Consider the following 15,574-nt stretch of genomic DNA (forward strand, 5'->3'; position numbering starts at 1 on the left):
AACTCAGAAATCCGCCTGCCTCTGCCTCCCGAGTGCTGGGATTACAGGCATGCGCCACCATCGCCTGGCTTACACTACTCTTATCCTTAAATCTCCTTCGGGTCCTAGAACCAGGTTATACTTTGAACAGTTTACACAGAGACAGGAGCCTGCATGTCTGGCCACTTGGGCAGATGGGAGATATTGACACAATTATTTAAGTACACCAACACTGTTCTTGTCAAATAGTTGTAACTCAGGTACATTTTGCCCACCTGGCAGGAAAGAAAAATGCATTTCTCAAAAAGACAACTAGGGGCTTTCGGCAGGGCAGGGAGCTAACACTGGCTGTGACCCTGCGCTGCCCCTTTGAGCTTTGGGGATGTGGTTAACGGCTGGTCAATCCTAGGCAAACATTTACATCGCAGCATGTACCTCAATTACCTCTAACAGGCCTGGTCAGCACACAGCTTACCTTTGAGGTATTTTTTTTGGGGGGGGGGGGCAATGTTCCCTTAGCTAAACTCTACTTTGTGCAATTTATGTCTCCTAAAAGAAAAATCTGTTAGCAAATCCTTTATAATATCAATTCTATGAGTTTCTTTAATATCAGCATAACTAGTGCCCATTTCCTCTGGGCTGGTTTCTAGAGCATTCTGTGGAAGGAGAGCTTAAGAGAGGGTTTGGGTTCTGCCTGAGGGAAGGATTGGACACTTCTCCTTTTGGAATAGCTCCATTCTCTCCTATCTGGTTACATAAACCCTATCTGTACTCTCAAAACAGTGGCTTCACACTTTTGACCCTCCTGCCTTGCTATCATTTTAACCTTTTTAATTAAAAGGTTGGATGCTGGGGATGTAGTTCAGAGGTTTAGTAAAGGCCTTTCTGCTTGATCTCAGTACAACAAAAGAAGAAAGCTACTTAAAGTGACAAAGAAGGGAAAGGAACCATAAGCCCACGAATCACAGCTGATTTGCTAAGGTGGGTGTTGTGGGAAGGAGACCCGCTGTCCCTGTTCATGGCTTTATAGAGCCACTAGTGGAACACAGAGTCACAGCTGCCCAGGGCTCAAAATGACCAACAGGACCTTGGATACCAGACTGGGAAATGTCAACTTGATTCACAGGGTAATTTAAAAGGGACTACAAACTTTGCAACAGAAAAACGTCAAGGCTAAAACGGGAATAAGATTCTGGTACATACTGCAATATAGATGAACCCCGAGAACTGAGCGTAATAAATTGACTCAGGCACAGGGAGAGCAGATCCTGAATGAGCTCTGTGATGGCAAGATTCACAAGTTAGAGTCACCCGGGAGCACAGGGAGCCTCCGTTGAGAAAATGCCTCCATGAGATCCAGATGTAGAGCATTTTCTAATTACTGGTTGGGGGAGGGCCCAGCCCACTTTGGGTGTCAGACATCCCTGGGCTGATGTCCTGGATTGAATGAAAAGGACAGAAAGGAGCAGGCCCAGCTCTCTGCTTGCAGTCCTCACTGCTGCCACAGTCCCCGCTGGGAGGGACCACTTCCTTTAGTTGCTTTTGTGGATACTTTGTGACACCAAGGAGAAAGGTGTAAAACACTGTCTCAAAACAAATAAATGGCTAAAATGCCAAAATGTTTGGTTATATACTGTTTACCACTAGGAGAGCAAAACAAAACAGAAAGCCGAGCTCAGGAGGCAGGACTGCGTTGTCCTATCTATATCCATACCACTGCCTTTGGTAATTAAAAATGGGAACAAAGACTAAACGAAGGTCCGTGGAGCTCAGCAGGCAACAGCTACTGGATGCCTCACTTGCCAAAAGGTGAAGGACGATTCAGCTGAAGGGGCGGGACCCAGGCCTGACACCACAACACAGCTGAAGCTCACCAGAGGCAAGCTTCACAAATTCACTTTTAAAGCACTTACCACAGCGGTGATTGCTTCACTTCCCAGAGCTCTCCCGACTCTGTTGGGATCTGCTTAGAAAGAGAGGGCAGAAGAAAACACAGGAAGGCTCCTCTTATTAAATTCTAACACACCCTCTGACCCCGCATTCCCTGACCCAGCATCCAAGGACTAACGCTGAATATGGAGGGGTGGGTGGAGAATCAGCATCAGATGGCTGATACCGGATGTCCAGGGAGCCCAAAAGTGACAGTCCTGTAATCTGTTCTCTAATTACACCAGGCAGAATGCCACTTTGTGTGAATCCACACAAATATGGCCTCGATGTCTGCGGCCAGTGCCTTCAGCCTGTGTGTGCTGATAGATCTGTCTTGCTAGCGTCTGACTTCTGTGTGGCCTGTGTGGCAGGGAACAGAGCTAGTCTTATCTGCCTGCAGCTGCATTCTCTTTAAGCTCCTGGCTTTGGGGAACAGCCCTCTTTCCCTGGCACTGAAGCACGGACCCCCGCAGTGTGAGTCACTAGTCCTTGTTCTTCTCCCCAGCGTGGACACGCTGAGCACCCCTCCCCTCTCTTCCTCTCACTGTTGTCTCTGACTGGCTGACTGAGGACAAGTGGCTGAACCAAGCTTGTTAAGGCTACCTGGAGAGGCTCATATGCTAACTCCTGTAGCACTATATATATATATATACATATATATATATATATATATATATATATATATATATATATATATGAGAAATTATAAAGCTATATTTTTCCAAACTTCTAGAGCTTTCTTGCCCAGTGTTTCCTACTACCCTGAGAAATAAACAAATGCCGTAAAATAGGACCAGAGGCAAAATTATCTCAAAGCAATCCTGTAAAGCAATGCAAGTGGCTGCCTCTTGAGCAACAGAGACGATGCCAAAGGGTTAACTGAGTCTATACCCGTGATACTGGCAGGCATACTTTGAGTTTTGTCTACAGAGCTTGCCTCCTCACTCCTGTGACCCTTCAACCTAACCCAGAGAAGCAAACAAATTGCTTCCACAAGTGGTCTATGAGGACAGCTCAAAGATATAGACATCACACATGGCTGGTTACCCACAATGCCCCAGCAGGGAATGATCTATACTTTTTATTCATCTCATACCTATTATCTCTACTGAATTTCTTCAGAAGGAAGTCACTGATAGAAAAGGAATTTTTAAAAGTACTTTGAAAAACTTTAGATGCCAGACAGTGGTGGCAGACGCCTTTAGTCCCAGCACTTGGGAGGCAGAGGCAGGCAGATTTCTGAGTTCGAGGCCAGCCTGGTCTACAGAGTGAGTTCCAGGACAGCCAAGGCTACACAGAGAAACCCTGTCTTGAACTCCCCCCACCCCCCCACCCCCCAAAAAGAAAAACTTTAGATGACAAATTCCAAAAGAGATGTTAAATTAAACTTGATGCTTGCTCAGGGTAGACCACAGATGCATGAAATTTTAATGCAGTCATTATGTAGATATTACCTTTTTAAAAAGGCCCTGTTTCTAAATTCTATTTTTCAATTGATAAATTTTATCCTTTCAGATGAGATTTAAGGTCACAAATTTAATGAAAAGCATACACACACAAACCTGTTCCCACGCATGCCCCACCTCCCACATTGATGGACATCCTACACCATGTGATATATCTATCCTTGATAGTCAGTGAACCTACACTGATCGGTTGGTCACCACCCAAAGCTGCAGTTCTGTGTACAAAGGGCTCTGCCTTTGAAAAGTTAGTTTGCACAATGGTTCACCAGAAACTTGAGAATTCAATTTACTATAACATTAGCGTTATATTTTTCAGGGTTAGATCCCCTGGGTCAGTCTACATAAGCCTTCGATCTAACCCATAACAAGTCCAAGTAGATAAGATGCTAAATTACGAAACAGACACTCTCTCATCACTGAACTATCCAATCTGGGTACTTCTTCGTCCCTGGAAAATTAAAAAAAGTACAGTAAGAAGGCAGGAAAAACGTGAAGTAATAAAACTGATGCGATGAAGGATTTAATTCCTTGGGAAATAGTAAGTTATACAAAGCAGAATTCAGGTAAAGGAGTTCAGCCTCCGATATGCCTGGATGATAGGAACCTTATAAACCAGGCTCGTTAGAGGTGGTAGGAAAGAAAACTCTGAACCATGACTGAAGTTTGGGCTTGCTAAGAAAGTTTCTAGTGTTCCCCAAGACTGACCTCCAGTGAGGCTCCATTCCCATAACAAAGGGAGAGAGCCAGCCCTGACTCAAAACCCAGCCACTAGGCCCCTCTAGCAGGCAGCAGGAGGGGACGGCTCAGGGTCACAACCATCACTAAGACCTGGCCTGCTATTAAGTCTCCGGTGTTGTTATCAGGAGTAGCATAATTCTGCCAGGTGTGAAAGATGTCCCTAGGTAACAATTGTCTGAAAAGAACAAAACTGGCGTGCTTAAAAACCTCAGTCAATATCTTTGCGGTGTTGATCTCCCATCTGCCTGAGTGGCCAGACACCAACATTCCTGCCTCTAGGACTGGGACCTGAAGGAGGGTTAAGAATGAGGGTTAAGAATATGCAGAATGTGTAAATTTAAGGTCCAGAGAAGCTGGTAAAATACTCTATCCAAGACTGACTCCCTTTTGCGCATCACCAGAACTAGCCACATACTAGTATTAAAGAGCTTTTTCTTATGGATCTCTAAGTACATGGAGTGATTTGGAAAGCATATTAATTCTATTATGAAGTAAATTATGTCTGACATAGCAAAGAAAATTACTAGAGGACTAACTCTGGTATACAGTTCTAGTATCATGAAAGTTATATTTCTTTTTATGATACTCTTAATAACAGACATGTAAAGTAAGCTCTCACAAACTCTTACCCTGATTTTTCATATTCTTAGGCGTGGATATTTTGATTTCATCTAGTATTTGTTCTCCATATTCTCTGATGATCTGAAATTTAAATTTGAGGATTTAAGGATGTTGAGAAACACTTCTCTATACCCCACACCGGCCCAGAACATATGATCCCTCTACCTTAGCCCACACAGCAGAGACACAACAGCCAGATCCAGACAATGAGAGACACTTTCCTTTAGATACCACCATAATGCCATATAACTATCAATGCTCTTCAACACAAGAATACTTATAGTTTGAAAAAGAAAAATGTCCTTTAAAAGTAAATGCAAGCCAGGCATGGTGGTGCACACCTTTTATCCCAGAGCTTGGGGGGTAGAGCAGGCAGATTTCTGAGTTCAAGGGCAGCCTGGTCTACAGAGTTCCAAGACAGCCAGGGCTACAGAGAGAAATCGTCTCTTAAAAAAAAAATACAATAACAAATGAACATAATAAGAAAACATAAGGAGGTGAATGTAAGTCTAGCAACTTGGGAGGCTGAGGCAAGTCTGCCAATTTGAGGCTGGTTTGACCCAAAAACCACAGCCCAAGTTTGATGCTTACCCCAAAAATGGAGGGAGAGGAGACACAGGTAACACTGTAATTTAAACAAGCCTTATGTGCCTACAAAAAGACTGGAAGAACCAGCAAACTGAAGTTGTGGAGCTATGTAAGGGGAGGTTGATACTAAGGTCCAGTCCCCTAATTGGTTCTTGATTTGTCAATAAAGAATGCTAGGAGTCAATTGCTGGGTGGAAGGTATAGGTGGGAATTCTGGGTCCCAAGAGAAAAAGGAGATGCAGGGAAAGAGTGAGGGGCTGTTCTGCCCTGCCTTGGAGGAAAGAGAACACTGCAATCATGTTAGTAAGGCCTCGAGGTAGCTCAGAGGCCTGCAGCCTCCTCTACCGGTAGATGGCCAAGGATGGTGGCTGGAGCTAGCTGATGCAAGCCACTAAGTTTAGAACAGAGAAAGAGACAGAGAGACAGAGATAATAAACTGATATAAGGGCACACATTTCCAGGCAGGTGGTATTTGGGCCCAGCAATTGTCCCTAGAGACAAGTTCTCAAGGTAATGGAGCAGAGAGTGTGTTTTTTTTATCCTCGGATTCAAAGGGAAGCACAGTTAGGGCTGGTTGTGATCGATCCTGAAGTATAAGGTGGTAGCGTGTTTTTAAAACTACATGCAACAGAGCTAGACTTTGCCCACCATGCCTGAAGCTCTAGCTCATCCCCAGGACAGGAAAGCGTAACAGCCGATGGGAAGAAGCAGCAGAAGGGGGAAGAGGGAGAGGAAGTTCAATCATCTTAAACACACTTCTGAATTATGTGACTTTCTACAAGCGCGCATGTCTCAATTATGCTTAAAAGACAACCATTTCAGGGCCAGTGAGATGGCTCAGTGGTTAAGAGCAGCTGCTGCCAAGCTTGATGACCTGACCTCGATCACTAGACCCAATTAAAGATGGAGAGAGCCAGTTTGATCTCTGAGATCTCCATGCCCACCTCTAGTCATACCTGAGGGGGCAAGCACTTCGGGACCAGTGGAGCTAAGCTACCCCTGCAGAGCAGGGTCGTGGCAGAAGGACGATGCGAAGGGTTCCTTTTCAGCATCTGCTTGACCAGGCCCTGAAGCTTACAGGAGTACAGAGCTGGCAGCGGGTGGATGGGCCCCTGGCATATTTTCAGGATCAGGTTTTTCCAACTATTTGCCTGGAACTGAAAAGTACACAAGTTATACTTTAAATACGTGGAAAGAAGATACAGACATAGGGAAATATCGGCCGAGGTAGATTCGTGTTTCCCAAATTATTTCCTTCTGAAGATGGTCTTGTGTGCTTGGGGGAAGGTGACCATGAGCAGCCCATCACTCACACGGAGACATGGTGTCCATCAGTGTCTACCTCATCAGTCCCAGCCGGCCATGAGCAAACTCAGGGGCCCCAGCACAACCGTGGCTCCCTACCTGGACTGCACTTCAAAACAATCTGGTTTTAAAGCAGAAAGATCAAGGCCTCTCTGGAGATTCTGATTCAGTTATACGGAATGGGCCGAGGCCTCAACATTTAAAAAAAGTTCTTTAAGCTGTTTTCTCTCTCTCTCTCTTACAGATTTATTAATTTTATATATTTGAATACGCTGTCACAGTCTTCAGACACACCAGAAGAGGGCATCAGATCCCATTACAGATGGTTGTGAGCCACCATGTGGTCGCTGGGAACTGAACTCAGGACCTCTGGAAGAGCAGTCAGTGACCCTAAGCGCTGAGCCATCTCTCCAACCCAACACATTGTTTTGTTTTGTTTTGTTTTTTAATATATATTTTTGAAAGATTTTTTTATTGTGTTGTGCGTATGAGAGTGATGAGTGTAATTAATATCACAAGTGTAATTAATATGAGTGTAATTAATGAAGATCATGAGTATAATTAATGAATATCATGCACAATTAATAATTATTGCAAATGTAATTAAAGAATATCATGAGCGTAATTACGACTCTCAGGAGTGTAATGCACACCATTGAATTGTGAGCTTAAAAACGGTGACAATGGCAAACACTACACATAGAATCACAGTCTCTGACGGGCATTTCCTATTGGCACAGAATTACAAAATGGCCTAGCACAAAGATAACAATGGGGGAAAAAAAATGGAAACTTTTCGAACAAATTCTTCCTGGAAAAGTGAGCCCCAGGTCAAACCTGGAACACCCCTCGGGCAGGCCTTAGCGGGACATGACAAGTGGCCTTTGGTCTGGCCAAAGCCATACTTACTGGATGCTTCAGTGCGCAGAGTTCATACAGAATGCATCCCAAGGACCAGATGTCACTAGAAGCAAGCGACAACTATGTTATGAGTTGTTGTGGAAATACATGCGTGCATGCGCTTTATTTTATTTTTATTTATGGGCCACCGGGTATATGTGGAGGTCAGAGGACAACTTGCAGGACTTTGTCCTCTTCCTCTATGTGTCCTAGAGACTGAACTCCGGTCATCAAGCTTGCTGATAAATGCCTTTAACCACTGGCCAATCTCATTGACCCTGCCATGGACCACCGCAGTAGGGTATGGGGGTTCCTGGAATGAGGGTCCTCAAAAGCTACATGGGTAAGGATTCAGCGGTGACAAACAGAAACAAACACAGAGGCAGTTTGAATCTGAGTGTATTTTGCAGCTCTCAAGCAGAGGTTTTTATACATAAAAAAAAAAAACAAACATTACAACTCTTAGAAGATGTGTTCAGTGAAGCAATCACGAATACCATCATTATCATTTGGCATAAGGCACAAAAATCAAGCAAACATTACAACTCTGAAAAGATGTATTCAGTGGTGCGGTCATCCAAGGCTAGTGGCATATTTCCAAGAGCAGGCTAATAAATCTTTATGGTCAATTATTGTTTAACATCTAATGCCTGATTTTTTTTTTAATAAATCTTCAATGTGTTCATTTAAACTATTTTAATTCTTTTTATTTAAGGCTTTCTTTTCCATATATCAAAGCCCACTTCCAATGACACATGTATAGCCACATGAAACTTTATTGTTGGGAAAGATTTTAATCTATCATAATACTATTACATAATTTTGTAAATGATTTATAAAGGAAAGTGTTGGTTTCCCCAGAGATAAGGTCATGTTAGTGACCCCATCTCGAGGGATGGTTTCTTACCCATTTTTCTCACTTAAGACTGTGGCCTAGGCTACCGGGAACATGTCATAAATAAGAAAAGGAATAAGAGAAAACAAAACAGATCAAGTGCCATGAGAACTATGGCTCAATGTTTTGTTCTGGGCAAGAGTTCCACATCCGGTTCTAGGAGGCCTCCTTTTTTTTAAGTTTTCGCCTCAGTCTGTGGAACTTGTCACACAGATTCTACTGGGGTTGGTGTGGCATGCATTTTATGACTTTCCAGATCTAGCCCTTGTAGGCCTGGCTCTGCTCCTGCCCTTGGTGTATTCAGGTACCTGCTGTAATGAAAGGAAGGAAGCTTGGCCAGGTAGGCGGGTCCACAGGCACTCAGTGCAACCAGCTCTCCTTTATAGGGGTCGGGGAGCAGACAGCTCTCTTTATTTGGAGGTGACAAGGGCTGTATAAACCTTGGGGAGTGGGGAGTGGTTTCCAAGGAGCGTGTACATTATTGGCTGGATTGGATTAGGCACTGGGATGCTTCATTTGCATAAAGAGGGATCCCAGGTGCTTAAACCGATAATTTGGCCAAGAGGCTATGTGACTTCCCCAAAAAAGGATGGGGGTAGGGGTGTCATTGGGCTAAGAGCCCAGGGCATGCAGGGCGACAATAGGGAGAGAGTGATCTTTACTCCTGACAGTCTGATGATGACATTTTGGTCTCAAACTGAGATTTTGGGGGTTTTGGATGCTTCTCGACCTCACTCTTGTTCCAGGCCCAGTCTCTTTGGTTGCACTTGCTCTAGAAGCCCTGGTTGCACAATCAGTGCCCTGGCCTACTCTGGCCACCCTTGCATGCACAGCAACCAAACCTCTAAGCTTCCTCCAGGACCGACACTGCCTGCCCCAGCTAACAGACCTCTCTCCCATGCTACGACCAACCTCTCTACCCAGCATTATCTATGACCACACACCAGGCTCGGACTAGGATGCATGTCCTGTACAGCGGCCCAGTCCCCTCTATCCACCTGACTGAAGTCCACACAAGCCATTTAACACACAAGGCCACAGAAATAACAGTAAAAAGCCCTCCAGGTAACACAGCCCAGGGACAGACCACTCTCGGCAGAACTCCACCAGGCTTTCCGACAACATCTACAGCCAAGTCTTCCTAACACAGACAAAATGAGGAAGAAGAAATGGTATTCCCAAACCTACACAGCAACAAAATAGAAAGTTGCAGGAAACTGTGGTTCCTGGTGACCCCAAAAACACGTGTCCCGGGAAACACCGGAAAACGGGATACACATCAACATCAAAGGGACTATCCACCATGACCAAGTTGGCTTTGCCCCTAAAACGTAGGATGGTTCAACATAGGTCAATACATGCAATAAAACATATAAATGGACTGAAAGTCAAAAAAATTGGGACATCTCAATAGATGCGGAATACTCCTCGATAGAAACCACCATGCATTGGTTTTTAGAGGAATTCTAGAGAATGTAGCGCTAGAGAATTATGCCAGCATAATAAAAGCTAAGTAAGAGAAATCCACAGCCAACATCAGCCTTGGGCACCAGGGCTTCTCAACCTCCTTGCCACTGTGACCCTTCAATACAGTTCCTCGTGTTGTGGGGACCCCAACCATAAATGTATTGCTATTGCTGGTTCATAACTATAATCTGGCTCCTGCCACCCCTGTAAGGACTTGATATGACCAAGAGCTTTCCAGATGTGGCTGTGTCCCAGAACCTCCCAGGATCTTGAAAACACTGGCTGTCTGCTTCCATCCCAATGCTGTATTTGATGGATGGATGCAAGAGGAATCGTAAAAACAAGAGAGGGGCAGTCTGGAACCAGCTACGTCACACAGACCCTCTGCAGCCCACTGGACCTTCTTGCAGCAACCAGCCCCTCACAGCTGTGATTACAATGGTTGGAACACCCTGACTTTCCGCTAGATGCCAGATTCCGTGTGACTTTAATATATTTATACTTCTATGCCATTTTAGGTCTCTGGTGTTGGCAATCAAATCCAAGACACATGCTAGACAAAATGATTTTACAATAAGCAGCATACACCAAGGCCCCAAGCATATTTTTAGAAAGCAGAGCTGTGAAGATGGCTAAGCAGGTCACAATACTTGCCCCACAAACCTGGCCACCCAATTTTGATCCGGTGCTCATGAAAAGTGCACATAAACTGTCAGATACATATATATCTCCCTGTGGTCTCAGCACTCCTACCTCAGAATGGGAAGTGCGACCTAGCACTGGCTGGAAGCCTGTGGGCCAGTTAGCCTGGAGTACAGAGTATACAGTACAGCATCAAAACATGAAGACAGGTAGACCTCCTTGAACAACGTGGAAGAGCCAACTTCGAAAAGATTGTCTCTAACCTCCACACACAGGCCATGTCACATGCACATGTACATATACACACAACACACACACACAAACTTAGATAAAATAACTAAAAACAAAAACTTTAAAGCCAATAAGCTCTGTGTATCTGCACAGACTCCGCCATCAGTTTGCAGACTAGCGGCCCTCCCATCAAGTGGCCAACCTTACCCAAACAAGGACCCCACTCACCTTTTATTGTTGTAAGGCAGGTTCTCCCAGATTTCCGGAGGCACATAATAAGGTGTTCCCACGTACGTGCATGCAAATGCCATGGGACTGAAACCACGGACAGGCAAAATGACTCCAAAGCTCTTCTGAAAGTCCCTCTTCTCACCCCTGTCACCAAATAAGACAGATTCCTACCTGGAGAGAAGACGGGCAGAGCCAAAATCTCCCAATTTCACTTTTCCATTGTGGGTGAGGAAGACATTCTGCATCGAGAAGGAAGACCTCAGATTATGTCTTGATCATCCCGGCACCAGGCAAGCCGCCTCCAGTGCAGCTTTCAAAGCCAGAGGATGGGCAGCCGAGTCCCAGAGAGAAGGGTAACAATAGAATAGCAAGGTCCCCTCTAAACACAGCTAGCTACACATTCCCCAGCCTGGGGGTTCAGGATGACAGCGCTTTAGTCTAACATGCAGAAGTCAGGTGGTATCAGATCTGACAAGTGGGAGCCTGTGTCAGGGTGACTTAAGTGGCTGGGACAGGTGTTGGACACTTTCCGCCTGAGAACATGTGAATTTGCTTGGTGGTTATTAAAAGGGCTACACGTACCCAGACTTGAAGGGAGATTTTTAACTCCTTTTTTTACGTATTCTACTTGGTTAGTAAAAATTCTAGGTCAAAGGCTGTAAAGTTTTCCTTAGGAGGAATAAGTCTTTAATAGCTACTGTATAGCCTGACATGGTAGCACACATCTTCAATGGGAGGAAGAGGCAGATGGATCTCTTGGAGTTAGAGGTCAGTCTGATCTGCATAGTGAATTCTAGGACAGTCAGGGCTGCATAATGAGACCCTGTCTAAAAGCAAATAAACAAAAAGTCTATTGTACATAGTGGAGATGATGGTTAATATATGATATCCTAGAGAAATTACTAAAAAAGTAGATTTTATTTATTTTTATGTGCTAGGGATTAGCCTCATGTAATCTGAGTTGGCCTCAAACAAGAAATCCTCCTGCCTTGGCCTCCCAATGGCTAGGACCACAGGCAGACACTACCATGTCCAGTCAAAGAGTAGATATTAAATGTTCCAATGATTAAAAAGTACTTAAGGCTATCTAAAAATAGGGAAGGGGCTAGAGACATGGCTCAGTGTTTAAGAGGACTTGTTCTTCAGAGGGCCTGAGTTTGGTTTCTAGCACACATATCATGTGGCTCAAAACCATCTGAAATTCCAGCTCCAAGGGATGCAAAGCCCAGGCCCTCTTGGGCATCTGCACTCTCTCAAGATGAATGTACAACACACACACACACACACACACACACACACAAATAAATCTGTTGAGGTTATGAAGGATTTTTTTTTTCTTTCAGCCCCAGCCCCTGCCCACACTCGATGATAGTGTTTCTCTGTGTATCCCTGGCTGTCCTGGAACTCACTCTGTAGACCAGGCTGGCCTCAGACTTAGAGATCTGCCTGCCTCTGCCTCCTGAGTGCTAGAATTAAAGGTGTGGCTACCATGCCTGGCTACATTTTTTTCTTTTAGTTAAAAGAGTAAATATAAAAAGTGTTTGATTGGCAAACATTTCATAAACTAAACAGAATGCCCCGAAAGGAGATCATAACCAGAAAAAAAGACAATGAAATAGTTTTCTTTTTTCCCTAGACCTCAAAATGTCTTATACTCACTTTGGACTTGATATCTCTGTGTAAAACACGTCTCTTGTGAATGTGATTTACTCCAAGACAAATTTGTATAAACCAATTAAGTATCTGTTAAAAAAAAAATATGGATAAGATTTAGGGGGAGGAACTGGAAGTAAATATAATCAAAATTCTAAAAGAATTAATAAAATATTTTAAAAGTAAAAAATATACACTCGAAAGATGCAATAACTAGCTGATCCTAACCCAAATTCTGAAGAATCTCTAAGCCTTACTTTACCAGAATTTTCTAAGTGAATTCTGAACTCATTACACTTACACAGTTCAACTAAAACTCAGTATAACTTGGAGAAGTTCAGAAATCCAGTTCCCATGTTTTGTCATCTTATGTATGATCCAGGTATATATTTTAGTGAAATGTCTACCATATTTTTATTTTTTGAACCAAATATAAGTTTCTTTTCTGGTGGTAGAGGAGGTGAGAAAGAGAGCCTGGGTCCCAGACTGGCCTCAGACTTGCCATGTAGCCAAGGGTGACTTTGAACTACTGAGCCTTTCTCTTGGCCTCCCAAACCGTGGCGTTACAGGCATGCATCATTAAACCCAGCTTATGTGGAGCTGGGGCTGGAGCCCGGGACTCTGTGAATGCTAGGCAAAGCTCCACCAATGAGCTACTGTATTTCTTACTTAGTTTTCCTTCTTTCCTTCTTCTTCTTCCTCCTCCTCCTTTTCTTCTTAAAGACAGATTCTCACTATGTAACAGTGGATGGACTAGGACTTGCCATATGGACCAGGCTGCCTTCCATTCACCTGCCCCTACCCTCTGAGTGCTGGGATTTAAGGCATGTGTGATCACTCCTGGCCTACCACTTACTTCATAAAAACATCTCACCCAGAAATGACGGTGCTCACAAGCACTCCAGGGGCTAAGGAAGGGTATTTCCAAGAATTTGAGGCGAGACTGACCCATAACCAAACAACCACTTCAGGAAGCCATTGTGTGCTGGCTGGCTAATTTTACCTCAACTTGACACTGGCTGCAGTCATCTGAGAAGAGGGAACCCAAATTAAGAAAATGTCGTGGACTGGGCTGGAGGCAAGCCTGCAGGGTATTTTCTTAATTACTGATTTAAGGGGGGGCCTACCCCATTGTGGGTGGTGCCATTCTGGGGCTGGCGGTCCTAGATTCTGTAGGAAAGCAGGCTGAACAAAGCCAGGAGGAGCAGGCCAGTAAGCAGCACCCCTCTGTGGCCTCTGCATCAGCTCCTGCCTCCAGATTCCCGCCCTGTGTGAGTCCCTGTTCAGGCTTCCTCCAACGATGAACAGCCATATGGAAACGGAAGCCAAAGGGTTTCCTTGGGTGGTTTTTGGCTGTGGTGTTTCATCACAGCAATAGAAACCCTGACTAAGACACGTCACCTGAAGAAATCAATAAGGAGCACTGACTTTGATTCTGAAACCAGCAGCTTCTTACGAGGCTAGTTATTGCAGACATCTGTATTTTAACCTTCATTTGTACAAGGCTCATGAGAAAATTCACTTCTGAACTTAGAAGCTGCGTAAGTCAGTTTCTTACCGTGTCTTCAGGGAATAACTTCCCTTTTTGCTGTTTAATCTTCTGCATCAGATCCCCTCCATCACAATACTCCATCACAATATACAGATGCCCTTCAGCTAAAACACACAGGAGACGCCTTAAGAGAGCCACAGTTGCTACACGTTAAATACAGGAATATTTGGGGGGATTTGTTTACCTTCAAATGACTCCTTAAAGGCAACAATATTGGGGTGCTTCATTTTGGCGAGCAGAACAGCCTCTTTCCTAGAAGTCTGTGTATCAGACTTGGGGGGGGAAAAAAACTTAAATAATTATAAATTCAATACAGCTTCAAACTAGTATTTTGTATAGCTTTTTTTTTTTTTTTTCGGTTTTTTGAGACAGGGTTTCTCTGTATAGCCCTGGCTGTCCTGAACTCACTTTGTAGACCAGGCTGGCCTCGAACTCAGAAATCCGCCTGCCTCTGCCTCCCGAGTGCTGGGATTAACAGCGTGTGCCACCACGCCCGGCTTGTATAGCTTTATATGAGACTTTAATGCTACATGCAAGTTTGTAAATTTACTTCTGCTCAAGCTTTCAAACGCTAAAAGGATGTGGTGCCTTTTTGATTATGGCTATCTTGCATGCTGGGCTGACCTTTCGTTGAGACACACTTTTTTTTCCTTACACATACCAAATGCAGACTGACTTTTACATTTTTTTTCCTCCCCAGCAATGCTAACAGCCAGGGGTTTAATCCCCACCACAGCCAAAACCAAGAACAAATCTGCCTGAGCATCAGCTGACTAGGATCGCCAGTGTTCTACTGAAACACTGTATCCTCCAAGGAGAGGAAGAGGGGAGAAGGGAGGGGAAGAGAGAGGGGGAAACTCCAGGATTCACAACCAGCTTCAGCACCAAGTGTGAACACCCTGACCATGACTGCAACCAGACCTACATGGAAGAGGACCAACACTCTGTTTCAGCAAGCCTTTCACAGGATTGTGATGCCCCCTTAGTTTGAAATCAAGACTTCAGTGGGGGCTGGAGAGATGACTCAGTGGTTAAGAGCACTGATTGCTCTGCCAGAGGTCCTTCATTCAATCCCCAGCAACCACATAGTGACTCACAACCATCCGTAATGGGATCCGATGCCCTTTTCTGGTGTGTGTCTGAAGACAGCTGCAGTGTACTCATATACATAAAATAAATAAATCTTTAAAGAAAAAAAGAAGAAATGAAGAAGAAAAAGACGCTGAGCAGTGGTGGCGCATGCCTTTAATCCCAGCACTTGGGAGGCAGAGGCAGGAGGATTTCTGAGTTCAAGGACAGCCTGGTCTACAGAGTGAGTTCCAGGACAGCCAGGGATATACAGAGAAACCCTGTCTCAAAAAAACAAAAACAAAAAAC

The 15,574-nt window shown here is 44.4% G+C and overlaps 1 protein-coding gene across 1 annotated transcript in view; it reads right to left on the bottom strand.

The window, feature by feature from the left end:
• Nek3 (NIMA related kinase 3) overlaps positions 1-15,574 on the bottom strand; it is a 28,767-nt gene that overhangs the window by 8,269 nt on the left and 4,924 nt on the right. Inside the window, exons 3-11 of the mRNA XM_021219507.1 lie at positions 14,382-14,469; positions 14,204-14,301; positions 12,652-12,735; positions 11,164-11,231; positions 10,990-11,076; positions 7,536-7,590; positions 6,278-6,478; positions 4,742-4,814; positions 1,893-1,942 (exon numbers count right to left, since the gene is read on the bottom strand). Of these exons, the coding sequence (XP_021075166.1) occupies positions 1,893-1,942; positions 4,742-4,814; positions 6,278-6,478; positions 7,536-7,590; positions 10,990-11,076; positions 11,164-11,231; positions 12,652-12,735; positions 14,204-14,301; positions 14,382-14,469 (804 nt within the window). The remainder of the gene's footprint in view (positions 1-1,892; positions 1,943-4,741; positions 4,815-6,277; positions 6,479-7,535; positions 7,591-10,989; positions 11,077-11,163; positions 11,232-12,651; positions 12,736-14,203; positions 14,302-14,381; positions 14,470-15,574) is intronic.

Source organism: Mus pahari, chromosome 19, assembly GCF_900095145.1.
Source record: "Mus pahari chromosome 19, PAHARI_EIJ_v1.1, whole genome shotgun sequence".
Taxonomy (NCBI): Eukaryota; Metazoa; Chordata; class Mammalia; order Rodentia; family Muridae; genus Mus; species Mus pahari.